Consider the following 13,360-nt stretch of genomic DNA (forward strand, 5'->3'; position numbering starts at 1 on the left):
AAGTGCTCTTTCTTGGAAACACCGTTTGTAAAGGAGTTCATAATTCGGCATATATATTCCCATAGGGGCACCAATGGCCATTTTTAAGGAGAGGCTTCCCCAAGTTCAAGCAGAAGTCAACTGAATGAGTCTGAAGGTATGCGTGCTACAGAAAAATTAAGTCCAAAGACATTTAGTTAGATCACCACCCTCCCATATGCACAGCCAATCAACACGGACACTAGGCTGGGGAAGGCAGGAAGGGGTGGGGAAGGAGGGGGTCAATGGGGGTAAAAGGGGCCATCTAATACTTTCAACAATAAAAAAGTAAGTAAATCACCACCCTCACTACTCTCCTAAAATATAAGCAATTAGCAAAGCTCATTATAGCAAGCACATATCTTTAAGTCAAATTTCTTATGTAGTTGTATTCTTAGGTACTTAATGTAATCTTGCAGCACATGAAGGCTCTTTATGTACGGAGTGTAATTTCACTATCACTACAGAGGTTATATAGCGGTGTGTATAATATCACACATGATTTATTTGATAAGTTCTTGATATGGAAAACAGTATTTTAAATGAAAACATTTTTATTTATTGATGATTTTGAAAGAGAGAAAAGGAGGAGAGAGATCAACTTGTTCCACTTATTTACACATTTATTGGTTATTCTTGTATGTGTCCCGATGCCCTGACCAGGGATCAAACCCTACAACCTCAGTGCATTGGGATGATGCGCGGAGCTACCCAGCCAGGACCCAGCAGAAAGAAACCAAAGAACTTATATGCATAACCTACAGACACAGACAATAGTGTGGGGAAGGCAAGAGGGGGGTAGAAATGGGGAGGAGGGGGAAAAGGGGGAACATTTGTAATACATTCAACAATAACGTTCTTAAGAATTTTTTAAAATTTTAAAATATGTATTTTAGAGAGAGAGGAGGGGAGAGACAGAAAGAAACATCAATGTGAGAAACATTGATCAGCTGCCTCCTGCACCCCCCTACTGGGGATCGGGCCTGCAGCCTGGGCATGGGCCCCGACTGGGAACTGGACCAGGACCTCTCAGAGCATGGGACCACGCTCAATCCACTGAGCCACACTGGCTGCGCCAGGCCCATTATTTGACATTTTGATCTGTCCTTGTGGCCTGCTCAGACCCGCCACCATGGCGAGTCATTTTCTGAAAGCTGGAGACTCAACATTGGTGCTTAGTCCTGACGCTCACTGAGCTTTCGGAGAGGCACCGCTGTGACATGTGACACGAGGGCAGAAAAGGAAGTGAGTCCTGGACTATTTTTTTATTCTCACCCGAGGACATTTTTGCATTTATCTTTAGATAGAGTGGGAGGGAGAGAGAGAGGAACATTGACGTGAGAGACACACATTGACTGGTTGCCACCCACACGACCCAAACTGGGGCCAAGGACAAACTGCCACAGAGGTACGTGCCCTTAGTGGGAACCGAACCCGGGACTCTGGTCCGCGGGCAGATGCTCTAACCGCTGAGCAGACTGGCCAGGGTGACTCTGGGACTTTTAAACAACTGGATACCAACTGGGTCTCAACAGAAAACGGTGCTGCACCTTCTCATAACCTGGCCAGCCCGAAGCTCACTGTTCGTGTGGCCACCATCCTCGGATGATGCCGGGCACTGCGGACGGCGGGGGTTCTGAGACGACCTCACTGCCTGGGGAGAGCTGGTAGGCAGATTCTGGAGGGAGTGCTTCCCTACGCTTGACCTTGTCTGTCGTTTCGAAAGAGCTTTGTAAGTGTGGTGTGCGGTACCAATTGTTTTAGGAGTCGGTCCTTAAATGTAGAAATGTGGACTCTGTCAGGCTCTCTTTTGGGTTGTTACAAATCAGAGCGGGCCCTGCCAAGAGGCATCGGTGAGCTCTTTAGTGAGCCTTTCCAACGTGACACGAGCGAGCCCTGAGGGGGATGGACGGACGAGGCGGCTCGCGGTACAGGCAGCGGTGCCTCGCTGTGGTCTCCTGGGGCGGCCAAGTCAGAATGACGACACAGCAGCTGAGACCCGGACTTTAGCAGTCCCCTGGGTTCATTAGGAAATGAAGTGAAGAGAGGAAATCTATGTTTGGTTTCCTCACATGTTCTTTTTGTTCAGATAGAGTGGGAGGGAGAGAGAGAGAGAGAGAGAAACATCGACGTGAAAGGGACACATCGAGTGGCTGCCACCCGCACGACCCAACCAGGGCCAGGGACAGACTGCAACCGAGGTACGTGCCCTTAGCAGGAACCGAACCCAGGTCTCCCTGGAACGCAGGCCGATGCTCTAACCGCTGAGCCAAACCAGCCAGGGCTCCTCACATGTTTCTTTTAGAAAAAATCAGGTTCCGTATAAATACTTTGTATTAAGACAGAATGAAAGGTGCTCCGTGTGTGAACACCAAGCTGTGGGCTGCAGCCGAAGGCCTGATCTGCTGCTGTTTCAGGGTGGAGGCTGGTATGTGGTTTAGCTTTCTTTTTACTCATCACAACCCGAATGCCAGATTTCAATTTTTTTTAAATATGTTTTTATTGATATTTTAGAGAGAGAGGAAGGGAGAGAGAGTTAGAAACATCGATGTGAGAGAGAAACACTGATCTGCTGCCTCCTGCACGCCCCTCACTGGGGATCGAGCCTGCAGCTGGGGCTCCCAGTCCATGGGATGGTGCTCAGTCCACTGAGACAGATTTTAATTTTTTACATGAGGCAGAAGAAGCTGAGGTTGTTGAGGCCAAATCAAACCTAAATTAGAATAACTTAAAGCTAGACATCCAAAGGAATACAAGCTGAGTGACTCGCAGCAGCCCCTGGAGAGTTTGAGTGGCCAATAATGAAAACAGCTCTATGTCTGATGAGATAACGCTGATGCAGTTTGGGCAAGTGGACTGTCCTCTTGGACCCTTTGTTGAGTAATCTACAAAATAAGGCTCTAACATGACAACTTCTGAAGGCACGTACACCTCGGAGCCCTTTCCTGTTCTGGTGCCATTCCTCCTCCCTCAGGGGACACCGCCGTTTGGAAAGGAGAACAGACTGTACAGATTACGCCTTACAAGGTAGTGCCAGTGGGCCTGTTTCAGGACAGTGCAATGACGCAGTATACCTGGTTGAACACACCACGCACGGTCACGGTCGACAGTCTATGGTGTCACTTGAGGACAAGCCGCCCACCGGTTTCTCCTCCTTGTTTTGGACACTTTCTGAGGCCAAGACCGGAGAAGGTGGTGTGAGTCCTCGGGGCTGTTTAGTTGACTTGGTGAACTTCTTGAATTCACTTGCAAAAGAAATGCCTTTTCTCTTGTCCTCTCGCGATGCCTGTGGGAAGAAAGGACTCTCCGTTGGTATTAGGCCACAGCCAGCATCCTCAACCACGTGGCCCTGTGTCAGGAAGAGCCCTTCCCTCCTTCCTGTCTACCACGTAGAGCTTTCAAAAGAAGGACTGAGGGACCCCCTCTCAGGACGGCTTCATCACAGAGGGAGTACATTTCTTTTCCCACAGTGAAAACAAAGCCAGTCTTCTACCCCCTAAATTTCTTGACTAAGAAGCTTTCTCCTACATTTCATTATCTCTCCAATGTGATTACAGTGTAGTTGTGAATATCAAACAACTGGCGAAGAGAGCAAAGTAACTGTGAACTTTACCTGCACCTGTTCCTTCAGCTTAAGGATGAATTTTCCAGCACCTTTCCACTTGCTTTGGGCTTGAAAGACACACTCCTGGTCCAGAAGGACCCGCTGGGAGGACTTTGGTGTGAAAGACTTCTTGTTGGCTGTCTCTTTCACCACCTCTTCCAAAAGTACATAGTCACTCGGGTTGGGGTTGCTCAGGATGCTGTAGGAGTACTTGGCTTTGCATAGGGTCTGAAAGATACATTATGATCAACTGAACAGAGACAGTGTCTCCAACACCTGTGTTCACTGTCACTGGAACTGGGTGGCAAACCCACAGGCTTGAGAGACGATAGGGATCTTTTAGATCATAGCCCATTCCTCATTTTACATTTGCGTGGTTGTAGCTTATAACACACTTTCCACAAGACCCTGTTTAGCTTCACAACACTCCATGTTTAGTTACCATTATCCCCTTTTCAGACTAGGAACTTAGGCAGATTCCAGAGGATGCACAGAAGAGAAGTAATAGGACAAAGACCTGAGCGACTGCATGCACCAAAGCTCATAGACATGAAGGTCAGGTAAACAGCGAGGGACAGGACTCTGACTCTGACATCTCTCTGTCCCACTGGGCTGCCTCTTCACCACAGAGTCGTGGATGTCAAGGCATTTTAGCGGGAACCGAACCCGGGTCTCTCTGTACCGCAGGCCGACGCTCTAACCGCTGAGCCAAACCGGCCAGGGATCAAGGCATTTTAGAACTTAGCTGACCTCACTTCTCATTTTGCACAAGACTCTTTCATTTATGCATTTATTCACTCATCAAATGTTTGGTGAGGGCCCATACTATGTCCCAGATACTTTGGGGACAGAAAGGTCAATAAAAGAAACTAAGTTCAAAGTCTGTACTGACAAAATTACCAATAATAACAAACAGCACTTACATAGTGCTTCCAGCGCCAGGTATTGTACAATTTACATATATTACTGACTTAATCTTCACAACTCTGTGAGTAAAGTACTATTAAGCTATCTCCATGTTATCTAAGTGGTAACTTACCACATGGAGTACGTTGGAGCCAAATGGAACAGACTAGTGAAATTACACATAGTGGGAGCATTTACACAACAGAAACTGACAAATGCTACAAATCAAAGATTTTTTGTTTGTTTTGTTTTTGTTAAGCATACCACTGTACGTAAGGCACAGATGGTTAAAGAACTTCCCCAAGATCTCAGAGCCAGTAAGAAGTAGAGCTGGGATTTGAACCTCGAGCCTTTTGACCTAGAATCTGTGTCATTAACCATTATACTATTCTACTTCTTAAGGGGGTTTAATGAATGCAAACCATGACGAGGCTTAGAAGGAAGGAAACAGTTTCTGAAACCATGTACACAGAGAAGCATGACCTAGAGGTGGAAGAGGGTCAGGGTAGGCCTCCTGCTTGTCTTCTGAAGATGATTATTAGGTACTGACTTAGGCATTTCTGGGACAATGAAAATATTACTCTGCAGAGCCTCCTCCTCCTAAATCCATCATTACCAGCGCTTCACAGAGAGCCTGGCTCAGTAGTAGATACCAGGTAAGTATCTGCTAAAGGGATGAGCTGTGATTTCCACTCTTCCTTTTTAGGTCTCCACTGACCTAGGAACTTCATTAATAGAATAGGCTGACCTTTGATTTGTCCCAATAAGTCCTCGAGGACTGAGGTGAGGAAGGGAGGGCCCTCACCTGCTGAATGACGTCCTGTGCGGTGCTGACGCGGGGCGCTTTGATGACCGTCCGTGGCTGCTCTGGAGACACGTCGTGCACTTGGACAAAAAAGCTGTCCTCCTCCGAGCTCAAGATCACCTCTCTGTCATCTTGAACAATGCTCTTCTCTTCTAGGTTCTATGTTAGAAAAGAAGAAAAGAATGAGTAAATGGTGAGACGATGTAGAGTAAGGAAAGAAAAGTCTAACAAAAACGTGAGATCTACCTTGGCAACGTGGAAATCTTCTTAGCTTTATAGTTTATACACCAGTTACTATTTTATAAATTATTTTAAAAGCATACACATGTCTTTGTTGGACAAAGGAAGTCCTATTTCTGCTGATGTAGACAGACTGAGAAGGTATGGCCACAACGACCTAGTAGATCTGCTCCATGAGCTGTGGATTTTGAGTCCAGATCAACTACAAATAAATTTGTAAAAAGACAATACACCATTTTGCCAATTATCAAGGGCCAAATAAGAACACAGCAAATTGCACTTAAGAGAAAGCCCACCCATTCTCACATAGACCTTGCGCATTTACAAAATACTAGACACGTGAAACGTGACGTGGACATTCAGCCACATTCAATGAGCAAAGTCCACAGTGAAAGGTGGGAACAGTGGCTGGAGGTCGAGTCACGCTGACATGATATCAGCACTTTATAAAGAACATGATGGTCCAACCACTAGGTTGTACACACCTGAAAGTAATACAAAATAATAGTGAATGTAAACTGTGGTAATAAAAAAAAATTACGATATGATTCCTTAAAAAAAATCAACATTGACAAAATATTCAATAATTCTGAGAATTAGGTCATCAGGTTGATTGCATTTTGGTGAATTGGCTTCCAGTCAATTTTACATATATAATCATATATATTACCTATATCGTTAGATATAGCTATAGACATATGTATCTTATTAAAATTTTCAAGCAGTAAAGAAATATAGCAATAAAATGGCAAACTTTTCCTACTTTCACCCTTTTTCTTTTTTTTTAATCCTCACCCGAGGATATTTTTTGATATTTTATTCAGAAAGAGTGGGAGAGAGAGAGAAAGAGAAACATCGATGTGAAAGGGACACATCAAGTGGCTGCCACCTACACGACCCAACCAGGGCCGGGGACAAACTGCAACCAAAGTTATGTGCCCTTAGCGGAAACCGAACCCGGGTCTCTCCGGACCACAGGCCAACGCTCTAACCGCTGAGCCCAACTGGCCAGGACTCACCCTTTTCTTTCTCTCTCCCATCTCATTTCCCACAAAACACACACACTCTGTTGTTAGGTATTTTTGTATTTGTGACTAGATAAAGACAATGAAACCCTGCAATAATGTGAATTTAGATTTAGATATAATGTGATTGTCAAATGGCTCCTGTTCTTTGTTAGACCCGTTATCAAATGAGGGTTGTCTACAACTGTCTTCTGCAGGAGGCGGCGGGAAGGGGAAGGAGAGGCAGGGAAAGTAAACAGCAGGCACCCATCTCAGGAAGCGGGGATTCGGCAAGGAGGGTCCCCCATCCCCAGCATTCTCCTAGCCTAATCTCTTCAGATCAGTTCTCGCCAGCCAGAACCCAAGATTCATTGTCACTATCCTGGAAGTTACAGTCAGCCACATGGGACCCAGAATTGTCCCGGTTAATATTAAAGTCAAATGGGTAACTACCACCAGGTGGCGCCAAACTGTAGCCAGGACCAGAAAGGACTCGCTAACCACCCACACAGGCTCACGCCAATCATTTCATTAATCTTGCAGTCTTGGTCCCCACAATTGACACGTTTGAGGTTTGTGGACCCCAGTCATTTTATTAGGGGCTGGGTGAGAGTCACTGTCCATGTTTACTACATACAATGAGACTCTCTACCACATATACTGTTCTACAACTTTTTTCTCTCCACTTCAAAGACTGTGGTCATCATTTCTTGTCAATTCCTAGAGACTGTGCCGCATTCGGTATCATGGCATTGATCATGATTTTTTCAACCAATCTGAGAGTGGGGTTAGGTGGTTATTCTCATGACATAATTCAGAATCTCAGGGCCCTGAAAACCAGGAAGCAAGAAAGCATGCAAGCAAGCAAAAAAAAAAGTTCGCCTTGGCTGGTTTGGCTCAGCAGTTAGAGCGTCGGCCTGCGGTCCACAGAGACCCGGGTTCGGTTCCCGGTAAGGGCACGTACCTCGGTTGCAGTTTGTTCCTGGCCCTGGTTGGGTCGTGCGGGTGGCAACCACTCGATGTGTCCCTTTCACGTCGATGTTTCTCTCTCTCTCTCTCTCTCCCTCCCACTCTGTCTGAACAAAAAATGGTAAAATGTCCTCGGGTGAGGATAAAAAAAAAAAAGGTTCTGCCCTGGCCGGTTTGGCTCAGCGGTTGGAGTGTCGGCCTGCGGTACAGAGAGACCCGGGTTTGGTTCCCGCTAAGGGCACGTACCTCGGTTGCAGTTTGTCCCCGGCCCTGGTTGGTCGTGAAGGTGGCAGCCACTCGATGTGTCCCTTCACATTGATGTTTCTCTCTCTCCCTCCCGCTCTATCTGAACAAAAAATGGAAAAATGTCCTCGGGTGAGGATAAAAAAAAAAAGGTTCTTATTGCCACATCAAATATCCTGACAACCATTTTATTTTTAAAAGAGCTCCTTGGAGCCTCACTCAGAGCTTATTTATTTGTAAGGAGTTTTGAGCTGTATTAGAAGCCACAAGTAATGACCATAACAACAGCCCTCACTTGGACAGCCCCTTACAGTTTACTGAGCATTTAATACATATTGTCTGTAGGTTTAGCATGAGTCTCACGGTGATCTTTTTGAGTCAAGCAGGGCACAGAGGTTTGGAGAAGTCAGCTGAGCTGTCCAAGGTCATCTAATATGTGGCAGAGCCTGGTTTGTCAGATTTCAAGTCCAACAGGTGTCAGAGGAGCACATATTGACCCACAGGAAGATGTGATACCTGAAACCCGACAGCTCGACAGCCCAGGAGACAAGACAATTATACAAGACAGGTAGGAGAGAGCAGAGGTCCCAGATAGCAGTTTGGAGACTTTTAATATATGGGCAAACTGCTTATATATCTTACTAGTTCCAAAGAGTAAAACAAATGAAAATACTTATAGCTCTAATCTACTGACTATGCCTGTGTCTGCTTACATTCAATAATTGCTGAATTCACTTATTTAATCAGTAAATCTGTATTGTGTGTCATAATGCACTGGTAAACCTAGATACATTAAATGTGATTTGTTAACTTTTGTTAACTTTTGATTTCAGCCATATCAAAAAGTGCTTCTCAACAAGGGCATATAAAAGAGAGCTTGCTGTATTCTCATCAGAAAATGTTTGTTAGACTTCTAATTTTCCCCTTTTTCTTCAAGATGCTTCTCTTCCACCAGCCCTTATTAAACACTTATGAAGTCTCGACTGCCTGTTGTCATATACATTTAAACTGCATATGAGCATCCCTAACCTCCCAGTCCTTCTACCCCAGTCCTTCTAACCCCCAAGGCCCACTGTGACACTAAGCAGCCCGTCACGTATCCAAAGGGTTGCACGTTTGAATTTTGGTCAAGGGCACGTACCCGGGTTGCAGGTTCAATCCCTGGCCCTGGTTGGGCCTGTGCAGAAGGCAACCAATCTATGTGTCTCTCTAACACTGATGTTTCTCCCTCTCTCCCTCTCTTTAAAGATCAATGGAAAAAATATCCTCGGGTGAGGATTAACAATAACAACAAAAATTCACTGAAACTATCACTTATAGGCTACTTTTTTACATATGGCAAAGATAATTAGAAATAGAAAAAAAAATTAGAAATTAAAGATGGCTTTAAAAGTCCAGCTAAGCTCTCTATTTTCTTACAAAGCCATTATTATTAGAACTGGTTTTCCTCTGGCTTAGCTATTTGTATGTCTGATAGGGAGAGGAAGCTGGGGAGACAAATTACATACATGCCTTTGAGTAAATAAAGTATCCATTTATGGTGCAGGGCAGGGTTGGGAGGGAAGGCAGTGGCTCTGGTTCCCAGGGGAGATGCTAGAGGTCTGCAGAGGCTGCAGGCCACGCACACAGTTAAGTACGAGTAAAAAGTTGACACAAGATGCTACAGAGGGGCTCTTCATGCTCTCCACCATGTCCCAGCAGGCAAGGACCTCCAGTGGGCATTGTACCAGTGAAGCTCTAGTACATGCCAAAAGAGCAGGCCATGTGCCCAGAACAGGGCACATATCAGATGCCCAGTAAATTTTATTTAATCAAATTGTTGAATGGACTCAGCCGCTTCATTATTGGCATATCATCAGGCATGGTTGTCTATGCTTGAAACAATGACCTTATTTTATTTTATTTTTTGTTAATCCTCACCAAAGGAGATATATATTTTTTTAAATCCTCACCTGAGGATATTTTTCCATTTATTTTCGGATAGAGTGGGAGAGAGAGAGAGACAGAGAGAGACATTGATGTGAGACACATTGATTGGTCGCCTCCCACACGACCCCGACCAAGGCCTGGGACTGAACTGAAACTGAGGCACGTGCCCTTGACTGGACTCAAACCCACGACTCTTTGGTCCTCAGGCCAACATTCTAACCGCTGGGCCACACCGGCCAGGGCAGCAGTGACCTTATTTTAAATTTACTGCCATTTTAGAAAATGGCAGGAAGTTAGTGGGCTCCTATCAGTTTATGCAGGAAAAAAAAGGGCTCCATCCACAAACCCCAGCAGAAGCCAAGCGTCTGAAGCTGACGCTGTACTGGTTCCACACGGGAACAGGCACGGGAGTATCAGTGAACACAATGTAATTTACTACGAGTTCTGCCCAAAGCTGAGAGATTATTCTTACTTTGTATGAATTCTTTAAAAATTAAAAGAAAATACTGTTGTTTTACTAATAAGCACTGACCCTTTTATTAGCCAAAACTCGAACAGGCCCTGACAGGAGCACAGCCAAGGTCAAAGACACACCAGGCTGCCCTGGCTGGTTTGGCTCAGCGGTTAGAGCGTCGGCCTGCGGTCCACAGAGACCCGGGTTCAGTTTCCGCTAAGGGCATGTGCCTCAGTTGCAGTTTGTCCCCGGCCCTGGTTGGGTTGTGTGAGTGGCAGCCACTCGATGTATTCCTTTCACGTCGATGTTTCTCTCTCTCTCTCCCTCCCACTCTATCTGAACAAAATATGGAAAAGTGTCCTTGGGTGAGGATAAAATAAAAAAGACACACCAGGCCGACAGGCCTTGGTTGCCAGTTCTGTGACCCTCGCAACAGTGTCTCCTCACACACAAATATAATACTGGACAAAACAGCTGACGACATGCGTAAGAAGCCATTGAATTCTTGCTTGCTTTGTTTTGGAAAGGATGACTTTTAGGCTGAATTTCTGTAACTTAGAGATAACATTCTGAATGTGCGCAGAAGAATAAAATCATTTCTCCACCTTTACTTCAGAAGAATAATATAAATCAAGGGGGAATGAAAAGAAAGTCTGATTTTGAGGGCGGTGGCCAGTGGTGGATGGCGAATTCCACACCGAGCTGTCACCGTGCAGACTGCGCCCAGACACACTTACTTCCTGCTGGGTTTTTAAGACAATTCTGCCAACGTAGCCCTCTTCTGGAAACCAGCTGCTTAAAATTTGCACGATTTCTTCTTCTGGACCAATGGCTCTCTGGAACGGCTGTTTTCTGCAGTCATTCTTTTCTTTCGATATAAAATATTTTTCTTCCATCAAAAAATAGTCTGTGGCAATAGGTTTGGTGTCTTGTTCAGTGGTCAGAATCTAAAGATTCAGTAAAGGCAAGTTTAGCAAAAACTGTAATTCAAAACAAGTCTATTTTCATGGGGTTCAGACAGCTTTGATGTGCAATTTTAAGTGAAACCTACTCTGGAGTGTTGCATAATTCTTTTTGGAAGGTCTAAGAATTCTCTTATGTCCAGAAAGAATTGTTTATGTCCATTCTGGGCAATGACACAGTTTACTCACCACCCCAGACAGCATGACGTTCTTCCCACTGCAGGAACGAGAGCTCCTACTGAATTAAAAGCTTTACGTTTTTAAATCTAGGAATTTAATTCTTTGTAATCTTGCAACACACGACCAAGGGCAAAGAACCTAGTCCAGCTTTTACCCAGATAATCTCTTAATCGTTGTTTAATCTCTTCTGATTTAAGTTCCTGGGAATTCTCCTTCCAATAAAGTCTGGACTGTGTGCCGAGCGGCCTGTTTTCTTTGTTGGCTACTGACCCTGGCAGTTCAAACTGTGTGGCTGAGACAAGGCTGGGGAGCCAGACAGACAGACCTGCGTCTGAGATCCGCCTCTCATACTTACTGGCTGCAAGGTGTTGGGTAGGATATTTAACCCTTTAGAGATTCAGTTCCCTCTCTGTAAACTGCAGTAACAGAAATGAGGGCAAGCAGAGTGCACCATCCCAACATACGGTTTTTGGGATACTGATTAATTTAGACTGGTTATTTTCAAACAACAAAACTCAGAAAAAAACCTTCAAACTTCCCTCTTACTTCCTAAAAGAATTTATACAGAGGACCTGCTCCAGGAAGGGAGATACCATCACAGTAACTACAGTTTAATATAAGCTAGTGTGTCACCGACGGGGAGGAATGGAGCACGGCCCTGTGGTCTAAGTCCTCTCCGCCTCCCACTGTTATAGAGGGCCCAGCAAACATTTACGCCCCAAACGTTTGCTTTTCCCTCTCCATGTGGACTGCCTTCCTGCCCTGTGAAGTCCCAAACCACAGCCCTCCTTTTCCTTAACTGTCCCCTCTGTCCTCTGGTCTCATGTTCCTATAGAAACCCCATGTGTACATACGTAATGCAACTGGTGATTTTCTCCTGTTTATCGTCCGTCCCATGTTCATGTTTATTAGTCCAGCCAGAACTCAGAAGGCGGGAGGAAAAGTATTTTTCTGCCTCCACAGTAATAACCTCTTCATTTTATGATCTGTTTTATGGTTGAGGCACCATTACAGAGCGTAACATGGGCACAGTATGACCACTCACTAACCACGAGCCATTGTTATAGCTCCTCCTACTGGTGTGTTCTCACATTGCACAGCTACTGACCAAAGGCTAAACTCAAAGGGGGTGATGACAGAAATCTGCCACCATCTGGCCTGGATTAAGTTGACACCCTTCTCCTCAACACCTGTCGCTGTGGCATCTCACTTGGAGAAGAATGAACTGAGGATGGAGGGGGCAGAAGAGTCTCAGGAAGCCTGCTCCCTACGTCCAGCCCTCAATCTGGAATGGGCAATGGGCTCTGGGTTCCATGGGGGCAAGACAATATCCACCACAGGGACAATTCAGGACACAAGGCTTCCAGGAGCAGGTCAGTCAGCCCTGTCACCTCTGTGAGGGGTCCAGCGTCCCTCCCTCCTCATTCTGCCTTCCAGCCATGTGGTTATTCATATGGGGTGACAATAAAGAAATGGGCTGCTTCTGATGGGTGGTCCATGGAAATGTTTCCTTGCTTTCAACCTTCACATTTTATAAAGTCCTCCCAGCTTTGTGACAGTAGACACTACAATTCATGGTCTGGTTGAGTTAAAAAATGAAAATTCAAAAACAACCCCAGCTTGGTAGTAGCTTCTATTTGATACTCTATGAAACGTGACAGTTACGCTGTTTCCTCTGACTCTACATCCATTATACGATGTTGGGGGAAAGCTGGCCTGTCCAGAGGCTTCCCCTCAAGGGTCAGAACTACTTATTGACACTCACTATGTGTGGATGGTCTATGGGTTTTTAATCCCCCACCCTCTCTATGATCCTAGTTACAGTTCAGCATGTGCCCTGATTTCAGAGGGGGCTCCCCGGTCACTCCCGTGGTCACTGCTCCCCCTGGCCTACCTGAGGAGAAGAAGGAATTCTGAAACGGGTTACGGATAAAATGGTCTGCAAGGATACTAGGCCACTGTACCAAGCAGGAGAGGAGCTGCTAGTGAAAACGAAAAGGAATTACACATGGGCCTGCCTTGCTCTTTTGAGGGACTTCACCCCTC

General features: G+C 45.5%; 1 protein-coding gene across 1 annotated transcript in view; it reads right to left on the reverse strand.

Moving 5' to 3' along the window:
* Window positions 1–2,818: 2,818 nt before the first annotated feature.
* PLCE1 (phospholipase C epsilon 1) overlaps window positions 2,819–13,360 on the reverse strand; it is a 261,864-nt gene continuing 251,322 nt past the window's right edge. Inside the window, exons 28-31 of the mRNA XM_036265348.1 lie at window positions 10,910–11,119; window positions 5,334–5,492; window positions 3,632–3,850; window positions 2,819–3,304 (exon numbers count right to left, since the gene is read on the reverse strand). Of these exons, the coding sequence (XP_036121241.1) occupies window positions 3,116–3,304; window positions 3,632–3,850; window positions 5,334–5,492; window positions 10,910–11,119 (777 nt within the window). The 3' untranslated portion in view covers window positions 2,819–3,115. The remainder of the gene's footprint in view (window positions 3,305–3,631; window positions 3,851–5,333; window positions 5,493–10,909; window positions 11,120–13,360) is intronic.

This window comes from Molossus molossus, unplaced genomic scaffold, assembly GCF_014108415.1.
Source record: "Molossus molossus isolate mMolMol1 unplaced genomic scaffold, mMolMol1.p scaffold_m16_p_17, whole genome shotgun sequence".
NCBI classification, from domain to species: Eukaryota; Metazoa; Chordata; class Mammalia; order Chiroptera; family Molossidae; genus Molossus; species Molossus molossus.